This window comes from Argiope bruennichi, chromosome 1 (genome assembly GCF_947563725.1).
Source record: "Argiope bruennichi chromosome 1, qqArgBrue1.1, whole genome shotgun sequence".
Lineage (NCBI taxonomy): Eukaryota > Metazoa > Arthropoda > Arachnida > Araneae > Araneidae > Argiope > Argiope bruennichi.
This window is the reverse complement of record NC_079151.1, coordinates 64,424,489-64,448,015: the sequence shown is the minus strand read 5'-3', so window position 1 is coordinate 64,448,015 and position 23,527 is coordinate 64,424,489. Positions and strand designations below refer to the sequence as shown.

The 23,527-nt window shown below is 28.6% G+C and overlaps 1 protein-coding gene across 1 annotated transcript in view; it reads right to left on the bottom strand.

Moving 5' to 3' along the window:
* Positions 1–23,527, bottom strand: part of LOC129985220 (cytoplasmic dynein 2 heavy chain 1-like) — a 123,500-nt gene that overhangs the window by 41,421 nt on the left and 58,552 nt on the right. The window contains exons 30-42 of the mRNA XM_056095199.1: positions 18,012–18,235; positions 16,279–16,397; positions 15,036–15,250; positions 14,777–14,953; positions 9,059–9,146; positions 6,962–7,169; positions 6,666–6,795; positions 6,042–6,197; positions 5,801–5,899; positions 5,562–5,716; positions 4,777–5,023; positions 2,008–2,159; positions 588–732 (exon numbers count right to left, since the gene is read on the bottom strand). Of these exons, the coding sequence (XP_055951174.1) occupies positions 588–732; positions 2,008–2,159; positions 4,777–5,023; positions 5,562–5,716; positions 5,801–5,899; positions 6,042–6,197; positions 6,666–6,795; positions 6,962–7,169; positions 9,059–9,146; positions 14,777–14,953; positions 15,036–15,250; positions 16,279–16,397; positions 18,012–18,235 (2,115 nt within the window). The remainder of the gene's footprint in view (positions 1–587; positions 733–2,007; positions 2,160–4,776; positions 5,024–5,561; positions 5,717–5,800; positions 5,900–6,041; positions 6,198–6,665; positions 6,796–6,961; positions 7,170–9,058; positions 9,147–14,776; positions 14,954–15,035; positions 15,251–16,278; positions 16,398–18,011; positions 18,236–23,527) is intronic.

Sequence of the window (23,527 nt, the reverse complement as noted above, 5' to 3'; positions counted from 1 at the left end):
TAACTACTCTGTATTTACTTTTAGAGATTGTTAGAAAAATTAAGTGATTCATAAATAAATTTAATCATTAGATATCAAAAATTTCATTTATCCTAACATTTAATTAAAATAATTCTGGCTACTACTATTTAATAACTGAAAGTAACAACCCAACGCACAAATTTCATCAGATACAAAACATTCAGTGCATTTATAAACTGTTTATGCATGGAAATTTATCTCAATGCACAGTATTTTCCATTTCATTTCTGATTGATTTCATTTTTTAAATAAAATGCAATTTAGATTAAAATTGCTACATATAAATTAATGCTATTAATATGAAAGTAACACAAGTTGGCAATTCAAAGCGGTTGATAAACGGATAAAAGATATGTTAACAAAAATCATCAAGATAAATTCTCTTGGAACAATTTATTTTCTCCAACAATTAATCAAATTAATAATGAATTAATAATTAAAAAAGATTGCAATGAAAAGTCCAAAAATAACTGATAACAATATCAAAAGTTCGTGATAACTAACAGTAATCAAACTATACAGTATTAATTATAATTTTAGTTATACATTATAGTCAAGATTCTTACTGCTTCTAAAAGTTGAACCATAGAGCCAATGAGCTGTCGAACTTTTGATGCGTGTCCCCATATAGCATGATCCTTGAGAGAGTTTTGAATAACTGGTGATAAGATATGGGAATATATAATTCGAAGTTCATCTTGTGTTGGATAGCTAAAAGGAGGATTAAAATTTTATTTTATTATATTGTGTATTAAAACAGAATGAGAGCAATTATTTAGTTTTTCAATGGTATTTATATGATTAATAAATATAGCGCATAAATGATAAATGATTTTTTTTCAAAACTGTGTGTAGAAAAACATACAACAAAGAGCAAAATCAATAATATCAGTGAAGCTATGATGAAAAAAAAATCTAGTTAAATAAAAATAAATATTTCGTAAATTTAAATTTTATGGAAAAACATGACAGAATTTGTATCTACAAAACAATTTTTTTCTTTTCAAAATAAAATTTCGTTCTTTTATTAGGATGGAAGTAACTTATAATAAAATACTTTTAAAACTTTTTTGTCAATAGCAAAAAAAATAAAAAAAATAAAAATTTAAATCTTAAACGATCAATTTCAACGTATTTTAAGATAGAATCCATACACTATAGGAAACGGGTTTTCTTTAAATAAATAAATATATTTGTAATATACCCATTATTAGATATGTGGTTATGATCGCACACAAAGCTTTTTCTTCATAGTATTTTTTTCTAATGTATTTGGTTCTTTGAAGACCACCTTTATTTGCAATAAGTCGCTAATAAAAACAGCGAGATAAGTCTTTTCAAGTAAGTCTGCCTATTAACTGTACTATACTCCTTCTTCCGCATAAAGCTGCGGACCTTGGATAAAGCCAGGGCACAAATGCCTTGAATGGTATTAGTGAATAGGAAATAATATATATTTGGCATGAAACCAGCACTTTTTACTGAATCTATAGTATTAGAAAATCAAATATGTATTTTGGAAGTCTTTACTTTTCCAATGAATTGAAACCAAAATAGTCATAAGATCACATAATAAATTTCATTCAAGTTACTATGTTTACAAGCAAGACAAAGTACAAACTGACAGACGGTCAACCCTTCTACAGATTTCATTAAAAATTTTATAAAAATCTACATTTTAGAAGCTAAATTCGAGTACCAAATTATATGAATAGATTTCGTTTACAATTTGATCACAATTTACATATTTGGTTTAAAGACCATATATTAAATTTCATCCACCTAACCGAAAGCGTTTAAGAGTTATTTTTTACACAAATAGACATAATTACAAAAATGTGTGTTTCGAATTTAAGTTGATCTGAGACGTGGCGATTCGTCAAAATCACAATCAATTGGAATTTTCGGACGATTACAATACTTTCTCTTTGCATATTTCATATATAAGAAAGCAAAAATACATAAATAAAATATATAGGAACTTACTCCACAGCATAAATATGCATTCTGCTAGTAAATCTTGTAGTTAAGGAGTGACGACCAGCTAAAGAAACACTGCTCACAGACCCCACGATTTGTATACCTTCCAAACTTATCCATTCTGCATTTTCATCATAAAATCCATTGTATGTCAGTACCTAAGATGCAGGTGGGTGTATTAGATTAAAGCAATTCATATGGATTATTTCATTCTATTTATCAAGAAAAATGATTTTAGTTTTCAAGCAAACGTAACTCATTTGGAAACGCCCAAACAGTACAGAATGCTCTACATTTTTGTTAATATTTACGATACTGTACGACATTCAAAACATCGAACAGCATAGTGGAGATAGATGTATGTAATATCGTGGACAATATTTTTTGTTAATAAGGTTAACATGCTGCTATTATATCAGTTATATATTTAGTCTTAGAGCGACATCTGGAGAAGGTTATTTTCATTTTTTTTTTTCAAACTACAGCATCAGGGTTTTCCTATCAAATAAATTTCTTTCGATAGTAGCATATAATAAAAGACATTTTGCTTGAGATAATGATAAGGAGTGGCTATCTCCATAAAAAGACGCGGGTGCAAAATATCTTTAGATCAAAAATAAAAATGAAAGGATTAAAACAAAATATTATATATATATATATATATATAATGCATTCATTTAAATATGTTTTTTCATGTTGGGCGACTTTTATAAGACTGGGCATAATTTTTGCAATATTCAAGGTGTGAATATCAAAATTAAAAAAAAAATATTAACAATTTGTTGCTTCTAACTGTCAATTACATGCTTCAAAGGAAGATCAGATATTCCTCCATTTTTTCTCTCTATTCCTCTCTCAAGAATTTCCACATACCTAAAATGTGGTAATTATTCAGCATGGTATTCCCAGATAAATGAAGGAAATATTATATAAAGTAGCCAATTATCGTCGAAACGTGTCACCAGGATCAGTAAGACTGACCATACATAAAATCAGGGACTGCATGACTATTTCTTGTCATTCATTCATGACAAGAAATAGTCTTGCATGACATTCTCTCAGAATAAACTTATTTTATAAATTTTACAGTACTGGAATTTGTATTACAAGTTCACCAGAAGATTTCCGCGAGCGCTGCTAAATAAATTTATTTTTTCTTTTAAAATTATATAAAAAATGTGATTATTTGGATTTATGATGTCCCCCCTCCCCCCAGATCATGGGCTCAGAATATTAATTGATCCTATGAGCATTACTAATGAGGTAATCTACAGTGAATAAATGGCAAAATTTCTTATTTTATATAAAAAGATTTATTTAATAAGAGCAAACATTATGCCATCTTAAAAACATACAAAATATATTTTATTATTTTTTATTAATTATTAAATACACACACTAGACATTTTTAAATAGAAATATACAGTTAATAAATAATAATAATCGAATAAATAAATATTATATTCAGCAAGTAATTAAGATAAAATTAATAATTAATTCAAATCTAAAAATGAAATATGATAAAGTAATAGTAATAAAAACTGTAAGATTTAAATCTTCGCACCAGTACAATTGAAGTGTGTTTTGCTTTTTTTTTTTGTTACTTTTTTATTGTGCCACAGTATTATAAATCATTTTATTTCTCCCCCTTTTAATCCTTCAAAATTTTTAGGAGTATGAAATTATGCTCAAGAGTGTTTAGAAAAAGTAACCCATAAAGTACTTAAAGTAAACCGAAAATTGAATGCAAATTCGGATAATTCTGAAATTTTCTTAGATTATCACCAAAAGAAAAATGAAACTAGATTACTCGGTTCAGATAACCGTGAAAAACTAATGCCTTTTCAGAAATATACATAAAGTATAGCTTTTAAAATTTAACCCAAGGAATTGTTTGATTAGAGCATTATAAACAAAACTAAATTCTATAAAGATATAAATTTCAAGCATATTAATTGCTAAATTTGAGCCAATGAATAAATAGAATAATACTCCAAGACATTCAGAACAATTTATTACTTGTAATCTCCACAAAAATAGCTTTTCAGTTTTTGAAACACTCGGTTGAAAGTGGTACTAAATAATCATATTTAAAATTATGCAAAAGTAATGCTTAATGCTTCAAAGAAAAACCATTGCAAGTAGTTATAAATTATGTCTAGAGTCTTATTAAAGATTTTGTATATTTGAAAGGATGCATATTGTAAACAAGTTTAGTTTAGTTTAGTTATATTAACATCCCGTTTTAAAGCAACACTAGGGCTATTTTGGGACGAACCTCATAATTTCGAACCTCGGTCAGATGAAGAGGACGATACCTTGAGCTGGTATCCCTCTCTCCACACCACACACTCCAGAGGGAGGACGTTTGAGCAGGACGGTTTAACGTGCACCAGACCCGCTTACACGACGGTTCTTTGGTGGAATCGGGTCTCAAACCTGAAACCGGTTCCGAAGCCGAGGCCTTACCACCAGACCACCGCGGCCCATATTGTAAAAAAATAAGATATATTAAGTATTATTCAAGCCTGCAAATTGAATTAAATTTTTAATTTAAAAATATTTGTTCCAACTTGCATATTCAATATTAGTTTTCTTAATAAAATAATTGCCTAATGTTCAATCATTAAAACTCTGAATGTCTGTTCGTTCATCCTAGCGTCATAAAACAACAATAATGAAGAAAGCATAATTAAAAAGTAAAATGCTGACTAATGTAATAAAAAAATAACAATAAATAAATAAACAAAATACAAAAAAAGGGGAAATTTTTACCTGCTGCAGCCAAGCAAGTAATTGTGAAGTTCCCCATTTATCTGGTTTCGGCAAGCTAAGGTCTCTGAGATATAGGACCAAATGTTCACTTTCTTTTGGGCGCAATACACGGCCATTTTGCGCACCTATGATTGTACAAACAGACATCAACTTTTGTAACACGTGATGAGGTTTAGTTTGAGCATTGCAGTGCACCATAGCAGATGTAATGGTCTGCTCTTGTTGAAGGCAGTTTCGAAGAAGGGTACTGATAGAAGAAAATGGGAAAAATTATTGTGAATATCTTATAAAAGTTAAAAAAATTCATAAATAAATTAAACAATTAAAAAATACAAAAACAGACTAAAATTAATATTTTTTAAATTAAAATATTATTTATTTAAAAAATGATAACATATGAAGTAATAAATTTTCTTATTAGTTTGTAAATAATCTTTAAAAAAGTCAAACATGTCAGATCATATATTTTTTTAAAAATCATAATATAGAATGAATTCTACTTGAGCTTTTGTAAGTGAAACTACTTCATAACAGAATTCAAATTAATTTTCAAATTATACTTCGTTAATGTCATACAAAATTTTTATCTTTGTAATCAAGAATTATTTTGAAACACATGAATTTTGAAAACAGATTCAAAGATGATTTTCAAAAAATGCATGTAATATTTGTGAGAAAAACCATCATATTGTTTCACTTTTATCAATTGTTTATATATTAAATTATAACAAGGAAAAAAAATTGAACAGTCATATAAATTTATTGAACATTGGTATAAAATATACCTTTTGCCACACCCATCGGGTCCAACTAAAAGGAAAGGAGGCATTTTCTCATTTAAAAGCCATGGAAAAAGGTAATCTGTCGTTCTAAGGCAATCTTCAGTTTGAATTATAGAAAACTGATTAGTTTCATAATCTGACAATGTGCTCTCTTCATCCTGAAATGCAAAAAAACATATATTTATTCAGTAGCAATATAGAATAACAGGGCAATTTAAGAAAAAAAATCACATTTTAATAACCTGCATATGATAGGTGTCTAATCTGTGATATGTATCATTGTAATAGGTATTAGATGGAGAATTTGGGTCTGGTATAATTAGATTTGCCCATGAAAATATCTGCAAATAGAAAAGAAAATCATACAATTTTTCAGAAAAACATATTTTGAAGATTACTTAAGTTAAAAAAAAAAAATTAATTACAAAATTTTTAAATAATTGTTTTTCGAGATCTTTAAAATGACATTTGCTGTGTCATTACCTCTCGAATCAAAGCATCTCGAGAAGATTTTCTTAAATTGCTTCCTAAACCTCTGCTCAGATTAACAGCAAATTGGGAAATATTTTTTGAATTTTTCAGATGTGAAAGTCCATTTAAAATAGTACCCGTTATAGAGGTCTCCAAGACAAAATCATTCTGAAAAATAAAAAGAGCTTCATTAACGAAAAACAAAGTAACAAAAATTAATGGTACATAAGAAAGATTTACTGATTTGGAAGAACAGGTACAAGACAGAATTTTTATTTAATTCGGAAAAAAAAAGAAATAAAGAAAGAAGAATACTTAATAGTACATTAAAAAGATTTAGTGAGCAATAAGAAGGATTAAAAGACATAGGATTTCTATTTAAAAAGAAGGATATAATAGTGCTTAATAGTACATAAAAAATATCTACATTACAAGAGTTAAAAGGTATAGAAATTTATTTTAAAAAGAAAGCAGAATGGCTCGTAAGAAAGATTTACTGAGTAGAAGAAAAAGAAAGTATAAGAAGCAGAATTTCTATTTAATTTCCGTTAAAAGAGAAAAAAAGAAAGAAAATTGTATGTAGTATAATAAAATTTTCTGAGGAAAAAGGAAGAGACGAAAATTTAGAATACTCACCTGTTTCAATACCCAGTCTAAAGCTTTAAAAAAGTAATCATCTATAAAAGTTTGAATAGTAAGTCGATTATTTTCATCTTGTTGGAGTAACCAGGCAGTCACTAAAGATTTTACATTGACGTCCTCGTTGCTGTGAATAGATAAATTTAAAAAATACAAATATTAAAAAAATAAAAAAAGATTTTTTCAAAAAAAAATTTAAAGATTTCAAAAAAAAAAAAAAATCCCCTTCAAAACAATTAAAGATTTTTAAAAAAAAGTTTTTTAAAAAAATAAATATTAATTTCCACAAATACCTCAAGAATATAATGCCCATTCTTGAAATAGTCGCTGGAGAAGCACAGCTGAGATCATGAGTTTCAAATAAAAAGTTAACATTTGAACCAAACTGAATTCTTTCGCCTGATGGCATGGTCAGCAATCGATTATCGTCTAAAACTGAATTCAGCGATTCGATCCATTCTGGGTCAATATCGCCATCACAGATGATCCATGAAAGAACATCTGTAGACACAAAAGACAAATAATTATAAATATCCTTCGTTGGTAAACAAGTTTAAATTTTCTCATTAATAAATATAAAAAAAACTGCACATACATTTTTTAAGAGCAAAATTAATTTGCTTTCATCAAGTTCTAAAGATACTTTCCATTATTCGTTCACTTTCCAGCAGTAAATTTTCTAACAAATAATGAAATATGTCTATCTATCAAATATTTTCTTTTCTGTTGTATATACAATAAAGTATCGATTGTATGCTTCTCATTGAACGATGGCTTCATCACTATCCTGATTCATTCATAACAAGTGCACTGCAAAGTGTCGCCTCCCCCCCTTTTTAAAATTTTTACATTTTCTGCCTTATTTTTCCATTGCTACAGATAGGGAAGCTTCTAGAGAGAAAAGAGGGGTAGCGTTTTTCTCCTTCATGCGATTTAGGGTACAAGGCAAAATTGGAAGTAGTTAGTCATCATGATTTCCAAAAAATTTACAAGGCAAGGCTGTTTATTTCTCTTTTCTTTACACTTTCACTCATTTGGAGTTAACTAAAAAAATCAACAGATGTGAAGAAGAAAGATAATACTGACTGAAAATTTCTTAATCATATTTATTTTTATAATTTTTAAAAATGAGGCAAGACTTTTTTTATTTTTTTATTTTTAGTCTAATCTATCCACGCAGAATTTTCACTTTTATTATTAATGGCACGAAAATAAGTTTGAATCTTAAAAGATAAAAGTTATAGAAAATTAACCTCATAAGATCTAAAATCAAATGGTAAATATATATATATAAAAAAAAATCTTGAGATTTTTAATTTGCTTTTTTTTTTTTTTTCAAAAGGATTAAGAGGATATTTTGAGATAAGAAAACAAAATATAGTTTATTCAAATTCTTAACACTTTTAAGTTTAACATTAATTAACATGCCTCCCTGCCCCACATTATCTACGCCACAGTACTGAACCAAGAACAGGCTGCACTTTGACGTGAGGTTCAATTGGAAATAATCGGTCGATTTGGCTGACTCTTAGTTAATGGTCGACTTTATTTTGAAAACGGTAATTCGTTTAATATTTTACGGTATATCTAATCTAAACAGAATGTATTGGATGAAAGGAAGTTAAAAGCTGACCTTGGAGCCAAATAATTGATTTAAGCATCGTTGAAGAAGAATATGAAGAAATTATTTCAACTTCCTTTAGGATGTAATCGACTCCACTGAAGAACTTCTAGCTTGTTATTTCGTTTGACGAAATACTGGTGAAAAGTAGCTAATGAATTTAATTTGATTCCTAATATTATTCTTAATATTCACATGCAATTAACATACCAGGCGATTATTAAATATTTAAAAAAAAACGTTTTACGTGAACGCACATAAATTGTAAAAAATTAGAAATACACGTTTAGTACTCAAGATATACAAAAAAGCTATAATGTCTGATTTTTACGGCAGACATTTCATTTAAAAATTTACTTAATATTTTTAAATTACGTAATAATATACTAGTGATATCTGAAAAGTTTAAACGTTTCTATTTTTAAATGAATTTGTATTAGTAGTATTGAAATTTTAACAATCAAAGTTGTTTATCGAAATTTCGAATATACATTTTTTTTCGTTTATGCAACATTTTGTGTTAGTCGCTTGTTAGACATACTATAAAAGGCGATTTCTTGTATTTGAATTTTAACGCACTCAGGTATAAAAAGTTAACAACTCACAAACGTGTTTAATAAAATATATTATACAAGGAAAAAAACATGCATATAAATTATCAACTGAAATTTTTTGAACTCATTTTTTGTGTAAATAAATTTAAAATAATAGTCTGAGATTAAGATTATCAACAAGAACAGAATATAATAATAATAAAAAAATTCTTTACCATCTTGCTCCTTTATCACTTGTCGGGAACTTAATGTTAAAACACCATCATGCCACTCACGAGTATCCAGATCAATGTACCCTAAAAGCTGGAAAATATATTTATTTTAAAAAGGCCATCAGTAAATAACTAATATCAGAAATTAGTCTGAATACTATACAAAACATACAAGCTTCTATTTTATTGACGGTATTATACTGAATTTAACGATAAAAGAATTGCTGAAATATCACAAATTAATCTGAATACTACAACACATTTCCCACTAATTCTTTTATCGTTAACTTCAATATAATACCGCCAATATAATAAAAGTATATAGTTGTTGTTACACATCCCCCTGGAGAAGAAAAGCCTAGACCAGGTCCAGGAGGCCGCGTCGGGTGCAGAAAGTCCCGTTCAACCAGCAGCTGCTTACAAGAAGCGCCAAGACAAAAAAAGTAAACAGGACTAGCAGGTTGGGAGCAGGAACAAGGTTGGAAAGTGAAGTATATAGTAAATTAATGAATCGATTTCTGAAAATCTAAAGCAGGACAGTATTTAAATGAGAGAAAAGAAAAAAAAGCAAGATCTCGTAAAAAGTATCAGATTTTATTGAGCAGTTAAGCAAGGAAGAAAAAAAAAAAAAAAGAATTTATAAGAATAGCAATATATAGCGAAACCGAATAGCAATATATCTAATATATAAAATTCTCGTGTCACAGTTTTCGTTGCCATACTCCTCCGTAACGGCTTGACCGATTTTGATGAAATTTTTTGTGCTTATCCGGTATCTATGAGAATCGGCCAACATCTATTTTTCATCCCCCTAAATGTTAGGGGTAGTCCATTATTAATTAAAAACTAACTTTCCCGCCAAAAAAATCTTTCATTTTTCCCAACGCCAACTTTTCCGCCAAAAAAATCTTCCATTTTCCCCATCGCCAAATAAGTAAGGCATCAGTTGTTTTTTTCTCCCAACAGTAATTAGGCTAGGGTTAACATTTTTCGACGGATTATTTCAAACGATTCTGTTTATTTTCTTAATGTTTTATGCATTTAAAATTAAACATTGTTAATTAATCCATGTTTCACATTCATTCTGAAGTACTTTTGAATTAAAATAACACAGAATAAAGGAAATTAAAAATGTCTAATCTGCATAGCGTTACCCCAACTGGCGTAGAAAAATTTACGCATTTGCGTTGACGTAACTGGCGAAGAAAATCCACGCATGCGCATTGTTCTGATTGTTGGCATGACAACCAACGGACGATTTAAATTATTTTTAGGTTAGTTGCATGCTTTTGTAAGTAAAATGTATTTATGTTAGTTATATATTTTTTGTATATGCTTATAGTTTTAAGTACATCGTTTTTTAAGTAGATTTTTTTAAACCTGTTTTCGACCGATTATTTTAAACGATTCATTTTATTTTCTTAGTGTTTGATGCATTTAAAATTAAACATTGTTAATGAATCGATCTGTTCATGATGAATCTGAGAAATTTTTGTTGACAAATTCTTGAGATATTACATAAATTAAGAAAGATATTCTTTAGTGACCATAAAGTTTAAACGCGCAGTGACTCTATTATCAGTAATCATATTATTAAAAAAAATGCTTTGTTTCAGTAAAAAATATTATATTAATTGCAGATTAATCATTTACACTGTAATTTAAAGCATAATTTCTACGAGGGGTAACAGAAAATTAGAGAGATATATATCACGCAATAACTGAAGGCCTTTATAATATTATGAGTGAATTATATGACTATCAAAATTTGAAGTTTTAAAATATTTTGCTGAAGAATCTATTAAAGTTGGAATTGCGTAAAATGTTTAATGGTACGACCGAAGTTTTATCCCCTGCTTGGCGAAATTTTTAAAAATCGCAAACAACGGCCTTGCGAAATGTTCAAAAGCAAAGAAGCAGATGTTCAATTATAGTGCATAATAAAGATTGCCAGCTTTGGTGCGTTATCGCAACTTGGCGAAGAAGGGGGTTAAACTCCGGTTAAACCTATTTAATTATTAAAATTTAAACGAACATTAAGATTGGCGAACCGGCTGGTCGCCAAAGGCGGCTAGTATATATATATATATATATATATATATATATATATATATATATATATATATATATATATATATATATATATATATATATATATATATATATATATATATATATATATATATATATATATTGTAAGTACAACACGTCGTTTAAATATCCAAAAGTAAGTATCCAAAGTAAATATCCAAAGTTCATATTTTAAACATTTTAGGTATTTTATATAAAGAATTGTGCCAGAAATTAAACTCTAACAAAAAAAATTCTTATAAATCAAATTTCAGAAAATATTTTCTGTAAAACAAAAAAAACAAAAAAAGATAAACCTTTGATTTTAATTTTAAAAAATGGAAATATACGAAATTAAAGAATGGGAAAGGCTGTTTTAAGATATTAAAAAAAAATAAAAAAAGCGAGTTTTGTTATTATATTATAATGTATTGCTTGTATAGTGTAAGCGGTTAATAACATAAAATTTAAACTGATTTTTGATTGAATTCTTTTAACTTTAAAAACTGTACTAAAGTAAAAAACTGTAACTGAAACTGCATTAAACTGAAATAATTTCCAAATGAAAAGCTGTTTTAGTAAAGAAAATATATTTAAATAATTCGTACCTTTTATTTTCATTAAATTAAATCTACGAAACTGATTCAGTAATTGATAACGCAATCACAATAACAATTTTAAAAAATGAGAATAGAACATTACTGAAACACTTTATGTTTAATAATAAATAAACAAAATTTAAATTATTCCCTAAAAACTCAAAAATAACATTTTAATATTATATTAGAAGGAAATATCAAGTTTAATTTTTAAAAAAGAAATCTAAAGCACTAGATTTAACTTCAGCATATAAAATTTATAAGCTTTTATTCCTTTTCATGAACTCAGTAAACTTATTAATAATTATTCATTGTCAAATAGTCTTAATAATTCAGGGATAAATCAAAATTTTACTTTTTTATTATTAATTATTCTCAAATTATATCATATCCTAAAGTAGAGCTTAGGATTAATATTTTCAATACTTTCAGCAAAGAATCTTTTATAGGCGAAAGTAAAAATATCGAAATAATTGTTAGTTATTATGATCATATCATCTTTCATCATATCACTATTTTTGTTGCTTGTATTTGCTTTCTGTGCCATTATTATTTTAATGTAAGATAAAAAAAAATTATTCAAGAAATTTATAACTGGTTCTTTTTATTCGGTTTATCTTATAGCAATATCAAATATCTTCTCAAAATAACTCTATTAAAATGCTAATTGCTTTTTCGCAAATTTTCCAGTGACTAAAAATATTACATAATGAATGATATATCAAATTCGGTGTCACTTTGAGATGTCTCCCCTTGACAAGCTAAATAAAGAGGCTAGACGATATATTTTTATCAAATATTCTTTATATGATTGATTTATATTACGACCATGTCTTTGTCTTTGCTCATTAATAAATAAGAATACTATCTAAAATTCACGACACAAATAGATATTTATATCAAATGTCAGTGACGCAGTTCGCATATGGAAGTAAAAAAAATGGAAAAGTTTCAAAGTAATATTTCATATAATAATAATAAAATGAGATTATTAATTTGGGATCCTTGGCATGGATCTAGTTTTAAATCCACTCCCCAAAACACCCCTAACATGAAAAATATCTAGAAAAAATATATATGTGATAAATAAATCAAAATTTTCTATCCATTAAAATAACATGATTATTATAATAATCCTATTTATTAGCAATTAGAAATTTCATATTTAACTTAATTATATTATATAGATGAATGACATATATTAATAGCTATAAAATAAGGAGAACTGCCATTCGCTTATGAAATGCAATGTTAAAAATATTTATAGTTTTAAAAGTACCGAAAACTCTTAAATAATGAAAGTAAATTTAAGAACTATTACTTGGACAATTTAATTCATAATGAAATTATTTTATGTTCAAAATCATGCAATCTAATATTCATAAGCTATAAAATCACTTACAATATTTCTATAGCTTAAAAATAAAGTAAAATTCTTAGCTAAAAAAAAAACGTTTTAAATGTAATGATCTTTTTCAATAGAAGAAAAAAGAACGCCTTAAAAATTAGATGAAATAAGTTTAACAAATTTCACTATGAAAACTACTACTGCAAATCATATTTAAAATTATGTTAAAATTGTATAAAATCTTATTTTTAATTTATTGAATTATAATTAATTAAATATTTATAATTAATCATTGAATTTTTTATTATTTTAATTATTGAAATTTTAATTAATTGAATTATTTATTAAATACTTTTTTTAATTAATTGAAATTTTAGTTGGACTTTCTAATACACGAAGATGCACCTTTCCATCGGCCAAAGTATATTTGGGCCAAATTCGCATTGTAAAGCGCCAATAAAACACATGTTTGCATTTAATATTAATAACGATTATTGCACAATCGGCATTATATAAGACGACTCTTTCATCCAAAAAACATCATAAGAATATACTTACAAAATTAAAAAAAAAAAAAAATGCTGTTGTTATTGTTTCGAAAGTCTTTAAGAATATATTCTAATATTCATCAGAAAATCTGATACATTATTATTTTAACCATTTTAAAAAAAACTAAAATATGAAATTCATGAAAATTGAATAAAAACTTGACTGATTAGAAAAGTATGAAAACAATATGCTTTCTATCAGCTTTTTATTTGAAAAAAAAATGTATCAAAACCTCTTAATTAATTGAAAAAAAGAATCCACAAATATAAATAGCAATGAAAAAATATGTACGTTTGTATCACTTTCTAAATTTTACTTTATTTGATTTATTACTTGGCTTTAATATTTATATTATTTTCTTTCAAAAATATTTATTTAGTTTTAGTTCCTTTATACGAAAATATCCTAGAATATAGAATATGCCATTTAATCTTTGGATATAGATAGCTGACTATGTTTATTTCAGCTCCGAGTTTAGAAAAAATATAATATTTTCTCTTAATAGTTCTCTGTTTATAATAAAATTTATTATAATTAATTAAAAATTCAGTAATTTATGAACTCAAGTGCATTTTCACTTACTCCTTTTACGAAATATACAAAGAGAGAATACTGTCATCATCGAAAAATTCGAACTCGAGATAAATCTTAACATTTCAGATTTCCATGCGTCCGTAAAGCAGTTTGAGAATTAATGATTCAAAAAAGTCTTGAGCTTTGCCAGAGGAAATTTAGTGTGTGGTCTTTACACCAAATATGTAGATTTCTATCAAATTTTGAACGAAATCTATTGACATGAAATGTCTGCTGTCTGTCCGAGTACAAGTAAAAGCAATAACTATAAAATTTGAATAGCTACATGAATAAAATTTGTTCTAAATCCCTGTCCTGTATATTTTATTATTAAAAATTTATCTAAATTCAATGGACGTGTCTTCTTGTGTGGCAGAAACTCCAGTACGATATACTTTGAACGACAAAGTATATCGTACTAAAAATATATCGTATATCGCAAAAAATTATTTAAAGAATTTCGTTTTCTCACACTTTTATGCAAATAAAAAATTTATTTAAAAGTTTTGTTGCAGATTAGTTTTAAAATTTAGTAGAGTGTTTAGCAGATTTTAAACATTTCGGAAAATATGAAAATCCCACCTGTGGCTTTGGAATGGATTTGGGATTCACAATGTAACATTTCACTTGCTGTCCAAGAAGAATCAAAGATTTCATTAGCAACTTCCATAAGGTAGATTTTCCAGATCCGCTGGGGCCGACAACAACTACTCCCATTCTTTGTTGAAGTTGTTCATGTAATTCAAGCACTTTTTTAACCTAAAACAATGGAAACAATTATCAGACAAACAGAATTTAACAATTATAACAATTTATGAAACTTATATTCAATATCATTTACTTGATTTTCAGAATATACAAGCTTCATCAGTGCCATACTATTTTTAACTGCTTCAGCCAGTTGTTCATAATCAATGTTTCTAAACTGAACCCCAGGAAAAAGGTCACGAATAAGAGCATCAAATCGGCTACTGTCTATGTAAGTCAATTTTGATAAAGTGTTCGTACGTAGGCTGTGTACAACTAGTTCATTTTCTGCATTTATGTCTAGCTCCACTAAAGAAAAACAATTCATTCAAAATGATTACAATGCTTAAAATGCAGATACATATAGAAGAAACAAAATAAATTTATATAAATCCTCATGAAAGAAAAATTACGAAAGATGAAGTCAAAAAGTAAGAAAATAAAATACGAGATACCATTTTTTAAAGCTCATTAAAAATACAAAATGGGTCATTAAAAAATATAAAATGAAAAGCATGTACAAGCATGGTTTTTTTACCCAATATAATGATCATGAAGATTTAATTACTATCATATCAGTGAACCAGGTTTCCAAACTTATTTTCGAAGAATGTTGCCGCCAATGATGTGATATAGGCTTTAATATTACTTTGAATCGCCTGAGCTGTTTCGAAGTTCTTCGAAATTTCTTTTAAGGAAGAATGATTGCACATTCACTCCCCAAAATTGCAGTTTTGGAAGCTGGTCAGCCAATTTGTATGTGACTCTGGCATCCACCTTTACTTTCAAGCAAACTCGTTGAACAAGATCTTTTGTTGCAATAGTCCTGCATCCTTGTCGCCCATGGAAGAGAACACGATTTAAAGCAAAGCGCTTTTCATCTCTTTCTCGAATTGAAAAATTGGCTAGAATACGCAAATAAGAGTTTCAGATTAATGATGAGCTTCAAAATAATGTTCAGACATATCTTACATCATTGGTAACAATGTTTTCTGAAGAAGGAATAGAAAATCCAATCCACCGATGAGATAAATGTCAGAATCTTCTTGGGAGTTATATCAAAAAGTAATCATGATTATACAGAACTTTTAGTAACAAGTTCATTTTGTCCTCTATTGTTACCTTTTTTTTTATGGTACATCGGATCTTACAAATAAAAAGACTATCGTATTTTTGTTTCTTCTGCTATTTTTGAATAAATTCAAAATAACAATAAAAAATAAATAAACAGAGATGGGACAAAAAAAGTTAATTTTATAGAATTTTGAAAACAATGCAATTAAGCAAAATTTATGACTTATAAAGCAAACAAAATGTATTAAATAGAAATCAATTACTTGGTTCTTTTTCTGATGTACTGTGCTTTGCAATATGGAGTTGCTCCCCGCAGCTTTTAAGAACGGTTTTTAAAGCTCGTAATCCCCAATCATAGTGTTGTTGCTGAGACAATAATTCCCTTAAAATGAATTAAAGATTGTATATATCAATATATAAAAGCAATACATATGCTAAGTTTATATAAAGTGCCATGCTGTCATCTTTAATGAAATTAATAACAAAAAATAATTACTTCAAGAAACTTTTGATTCCACGTTTTTGATAATATTTTATTATAGTTTGTTTCTTTAAAAGATTAGAATTCTTCACATCAAGCTTTTTTTTTTTTTTTTTTAAATTATAGACTTTTTCAACTTAAAATGTTTAGAGTAACAGCAAGCAATGGCAGAAATTGTCATTAATCTGGAAAGTTTGACTTACTTATAGACATATTTGGTTTGAACAATGTACTGAACATTTATCAATCAAAACTGAACTACATTCTCTGTATATATTCTCATACTTACTTAAAAGATTGTAATAGACAATCAATGATTCTGAAGAAGATAAAAATATAGTAAAATTATCTTTTGCTGAAGGTAGACTTGAAAAAATTTAATTTAAGGTGGGCAAGCAAAGGGAAAAAGTAGGAAATGTTATTAATTTTTTTTGTTAATTACAAATACATAAAAACAATATTTTCAAATAGTATACTATATTAAAGAAAATTAGACTTCTGAGATTAATAAAATAAATAAAACAAAAAGCTACATATCCAATAGTGGATGCTCTCTTTTATGCAGAAGAAATGCTTACATACAGCATTTCTTCTTTGCATGTAGTCTTGTTATTATGTCTGGTCTTGGGCATATAAATCATAACTCATAAATAAATGGTCCAAATATTTTCCATATTTTATATCTTCTTTGTTGCTTAGCTTTGTATGTACTAATACAATATTTTACAATGCAATGTTCTATATTTGGCTCCACAGATAGAAAAATAAATAAATAAAAGAGGCATTATTTTTTAAGCACAAGCTTTAGTTCTTACTTTTTTTCTGAATATTCTGATATAGTATTGATATAATTTTTAACAATTACATTGGTGCTTAAAATATAAAAAAAGAAAAAGTTAAATGTTTTGCCCAATCAATAGCAAATTTTTTTTACGTTAATTTTTACATGAATCTGAATGACTGAACCCTTTGTACTCGTATGTAGCAATGGCATTACAACTAGGCGGGCGAGATCGGGGGGGGGGGAGCGATATTAATGCTCAGAGTACCAACTTTGGAGGACGCTGAGGAGGACAAAACGTTAGTGTATCCATTACATATTTTGAATAAAATACGACAATGGGGCAAAAAAATAACATCATATCCCAAGCACAATTGTCCTTCAGTATATTACTGATACCAGCTGACGACGAAAGATTCATATTACACCATGGACCTCTTACCTCCGTTACGTGCCTATTAAGGCACCTCTCAGTCCGCCATTGTAGAGGCTGCAACGTTTTGACATTGCTTAATTTCGCTAGTTATTAAGAAATTTCTTCTTATTTTTTTTGGGGGGGGGGAAATGAAATTATATTATTTTATTTTACAGTCACGAATAAGGCCTTATTTTCAAGTAAATAATTATGCCTATAATTCCGAGTGTTAGTAATTCTTTTTCGAGAGAGAAAGGTTAAATATTTGTCCAATCCAAAATTTTTAAGCATAAACAAATTATGTTTATTAGTTTTTTACTTGGCTAAAGAAAACACAGCCACCACTTTACGGCCTAGTTCTTTAGAGTGTTTGTAACCTTCTGAAAAAAGCAGCACCTCAGCAATCAAATCATTATCAGGAGTGGTCATTGCAACTGGACGAAAAAGTTGTTTTAAATTATCTGGAAGCTTCTGTCTTCCTCCATATTTCTTCCCAGCTGGGTTCATAGTTATGAATATCCCTGAATTAAAATCAATATCAACCTGGAATAAGAAAAAATTCACTTTACAGTTGAAAAGTCAAAAACTGCGTTAATAGTCTAATGCAATTAGATTGCAATGGCATTGAAAAATGGTTTGAGATGAAAAATGGCAATTAGGGGATAAAATTTATGAAGTTTTAAAGTTTAGTAAGATATTTCTTTGACATGAAAGAACTGACAACTGAAAAATGCCCAAATTTGAGGGAGAAAATCCGTCTCCTCCCTCTAAAATTTCAAAAAAAAAAAAAAAAAAAAAAAAAAAAAAAAAATCAAACTGTAAAACGGTTGTATCTTGCTTCTAAGATACTAATGAATTGTTGAAGTGAAATGAATAGTTGAAAATATAGATAATTAATTTTCTATATGTTATTATACAAGATTATTTATATACGGCATAATATAATTGTAATAATATATTTTGTATAAAAAATGCCTATAAAATATATTTTTGTTTTCCTTTGACGAATTTTTTTTTTTATTAAAGTGAGCCAAATGAAGGTTTTATTAAGCTGTCAAACTTGAAATGTAAGAAAATAAATCTTATATAGTTAAATATTCGAAATACCGTACTATTTTACAATTTGTTTTACCATTGTTGCTTCTAAAAGCCTATGCAACTCACCCTTCTTTTTAAATTTCTGTGCATTTCATTTTAGAAGAGAAAATATGCAGCCGAGTTTGAAATCGAATCTTTTTAACACTAAGTAACACACAACTTTCTGTAAACATAACATTTGGAAAATGGTTATTATTATTAATACAATGGTTATTATTATAACTAAGAATTTATTAATATCGATAGTGTCGAAAAAACTTTTATACATTTCAATATATTGTTACGAAATTTCCCGGGGTTCGTTTGGATAGTGGGAGTTATATGGTGTGGAAAATACTCAATCAGCAGGCGGCAGTAGAAAATGAAACAACGACGTTTATTTACACGAAGACACACAGGACAGCACAAAGACGACGACTATATACAGCACAGACGATTATCTTCAGCCGAGACATGCAGCAAACAACAAGACTCTACTGCAGACAGTAGCGCACAGCTTAGTTCAGCACTAGCTTGACTCCGTCGCTGCTCCGCTTATCCCTGGAAGACCAGTTCTTCACCGTCGATTCCGACTACTCTTCTCTGTCGCTTCCGATGACCACCCGACTACTCAATTCACGACTACTCCTGCCGCTGCAGCTCTTTTTATAGGTCTCAGGAGGCGGGGCTAGAAACCTCTCAACCAATCAGGAACGTTCGAGGCGTAACTCGGTTCCTACTGGACGGATCGGGAAAATTCTCAATGTTTCGGGTATAATCTATTTTGGCACCAAATTCGTCGCCAAGTCGCCAAATGATCGCCAAGTTTGTCGCCAAGCTCTGGGACCTCCTATGGAACCAACTATGCTGGGAAGCCGCATCACAGATTCGTAACAATATATTTTATTACAATTATTTCGCAGATTCTTCATAACAGAATTAAAATGCTTCTAATCAACTGTAGGAGAATGCACAGTCTATTTTACATCATGGGAGCTAATTCTAGCTAAATTTAACAAGATAACTAATAGCCTTTATCTTAAAGGAATATAAAGACCAAAAGACCAAATTAATACAATTAATTTTATCAGTGAACTAGCCTTGCGTAGACAGTGACAAATTCATATCAGATGAAAAATATTTTACAAATTTTTATTTAGCTTTAATTGATATTTCAGTCAATAACCTCATGGCATAAAGTTTTTCAGGATAGGCAAAGGGAATACGCGGATTGCAATTTAAAAACGAGGTATTTTTTTTTTATTGCCCTGTTCATCATTTTATGCAGATATACTTTTGATCGGCGATTCCCTGCTTTGATTATATTACAGGATGAGTGAAAATGCTTCTATCAACAACTAAAAACTATTGCTAGTGTTACCAACTGATAGCTCTGTATCTGTATCGAAAATATTATAAAACGCTGCTTTCTCAATTTTTCTCAAAACACCTGTACTATTAAATAAAGTTGTGGATATTATTACAAACTCAAATGCAAATGTCGGATGAATATAGAATGCATATTAGTCTCTGAAAAAGCTGCATTGTATCAACTTCAATAAGTCTTTTCCGAATATTACAATATTGATTGAAGAATACGTTGTCTCAGCCATGCCATCTTTTAAATTTCCGATATTCAAAAGCTATAGTACCAGTTATGATTCTTTGCAGATTTCTGCAGATGCGATTTAGTAGCAGCTGACAAATCAATGAATCTTATTATTTTAGGAAACCAAATCAGATACCAGTGAAAACAGATCTTGCATATTAATAAAAGGCGAGTGTTGTCATAATTACACTAAATTCTTGTAGTGTATTTTACAAAGTTGTTAGTCCTTTCAATGCATTTATTGCTGCTGATTGATAGCAAGTAGCTAAATATTTCATTTATTTCATAAATAGGTATGGTGGGCAAAGCTACCAATTTAGATAACTAACATGTGTATAATGCCTCGAATATTTTTAAGGTTTTTTTTTTTTTTTTTTTTCCATTAACATTTTATCACCCTGTATGGGGCAACATCGCATTGTTTCTTGTTTGAAAAGTGTATCACGAAGAAGCTGTTCCATGTAAATTACTAATTTCTCAATTGTTATTTTGCAAGTGCATTTACATCTCGGAAGTATAATGGAAAAACATTATTCTAAAAGAAAAGTCTTTTTGCATGAAACATTTGAAACATTCATCTGATGCAATTCAAATGAATGTTTCAATTGCCCATGCATTCTGTTAGAATAAAATATAGGGTTAAGAGGGTCACGTTCAAAGTATTGCAACCATCATCGAGATAATTTCTCTCATTGATTGAATCTACTTTAATGAAACGTTTTTAGTTTTTATTATTATTATCTCGTAACAAATTTATTTTCTATTAACAATAAAAAGATGGAGAATTGATGATAAAGTTATAGATGAGTCAAGTTATTTTCATTTAAATGTCTGTTTCATCCATTATTACTATTGAAATGGGTCTCAGGATTATATAAAATGCTTGAATAGTCCTTGGATAAGTGTGTCTCGAAAGCATGTGTGATATTGATGCTCCAACCTATACAATTTCCCATAGTTCCGAAATTATACAATTCTTCATTATAAAACCAATAGAAATCCAAGATAGCTTAGAGATATGATAATATTCGAAAGCATTTCATTTTCACTACTGCATAACTTGTGTGTTGGTGGGTTGGGTGTTTCCCTTGTTTAAGACCCATGTGGGTAGCTATTGGGGTGGTAACTCCGTAACTTAATGCATAATTTGTATAGTATTATTATATGCAAGAACTGCCGAAGCCGTCTCTTCCTGTATCAATGTGTGTCATTGTAAAAGATAACGATATTCTCCACTTGTAACAAAAACGAATATGTGTGTGTGTGTGTGTGTGAGAGTGCGTGCGTGCGTATGCGTGTGTTGGCGCTCTGCAGGCCAGGCTGTTTGACAAAGAGCTACCTAATTTCATCCAAAATACTTTGAAGGGTAGGAATATGCACCTCGAAACGCTTTTTTAAAATTTTAATTAATTAAAAATTAAGTTATATTTTGATGTCTTTTTCGAGATAACTTCCAAAAATATTCCTGTACAAAAATGATTCTCCAAAGATTATTTGTAAAGATGAAATGAAAGACCATAAGATTATTTGTAAAGATGAAATGAAAGACCATAAGATTATTTTTTCAATGATCATAATTTAGTTGCCATAAGATTTTTAAATCTAGATTTAATTAATTTTTAAATATATTCCGCAACAATATTTTTCTTATTGTGGATGAAACCGAAATCGTTTTCATCATTTCAGAAAATATGTAATCGTGCGATTTTCTTCCATTGTTGAAATCTAAAGAAGTAACCTGTTTAATATTTATACAGTTTACTGTGTATTTATATAGTAAAAAGTGAAGTTATAATACCGTTGAATTTGTTGTTGTTGTTGTTTCTTATGGCACTTGCCACGGACAAGCCCACTGTTACGAAGACAGCGATTTTAAGCCGGAGGGGAAGCGTCTCTTTGTTTTTATAGTATCGTCAACTAGGGCCAAGAGTACGACTCACGCATCACTCATTCGCGTGCACAACCCCTTTTGACAGGAGGGCACATTCACACATCTCACAGATAGAACAACCATGCCCAAACCGGGACTCGAACCCGGGAGGCCCAGATCATGGGGAAGACGCGCTATCCCTATGACAGAACGTCGGCCCGTTAAATTTCAAGATGAACCAGACATAATGGTTCTATGATGTCATGTAATTAATTTCCATTAGTACATACCATTAGTACGTATTAATGGTCTCCATTAGTACATTGCTCTCCATTAGTTCATATGTACAATGAGGGGGGGGGAGATGTAGCAGTAATGTCTGCAAATTTGACTGAATTACGGATATGAAGTATTATTAAAACGTTTTAATAGAAATTAAATATAACCAATAACTCCTCAGAACAATTGGTCACCAAATGCGACTATAGAACAATTACATTAATCTGCATTATCTATATAGAAGTAATGAATGACTAGAATGCTCATAAATGAAAAAATTACAATGTAATGCAACGTAAACGTTTTCTCTCACTTTCGATAGTTAAAAATTCTTGACCTATGATTAAGTTCCCAAATTTCCGTTTACAAAAGGCTATGCAACTTAGTATTTTGTCAGGCTTTGATTTTAAAATGTGTTACAAACTTTCTGTTTCAAACTGAAATGCAAGCAAATAAAAAAGAGCAGTACTAATTGAAGAAAAGGCACTATCTCATTCCGAATGTTTAACGAAATAGTAGTTATTTTTTTTATATTCCAAGTTTGGCAGTTCTATAAAATTTTTATTCGATTCATTTTACTAAAAAAAATCGGAAAAATTCCCATTTTACTGCTATTTTTTTTAGTTTTTAAAATATATCATTACTGAAAAGCCATGCCAGATGTAAGTTTTTTCTAATGCTATAAAGTATAGAATAATTAATTAATCAATATCTACGAAAAATCACAGTTGTAACTTTTTTATGCGCAAAATACAATTATGTTAAGACTTGAGTTTAACGAATTTTATGCGCATAAGTTAGAGAGGCAGATCTTCCCTAAACTTTGCAAAGGTTTTCTCTTATTTCCTCTAATTGCAGTAGATTACAACTTAAAATTACAGAAAAGACTAACGGTATTTGTAAAATCTAAATATAATTTAAACTAGTGAAATCTACACATATTTTAACTTGATGATATTTGTATATAAATAAATACATTTTTATGTATTTTAAAATATCG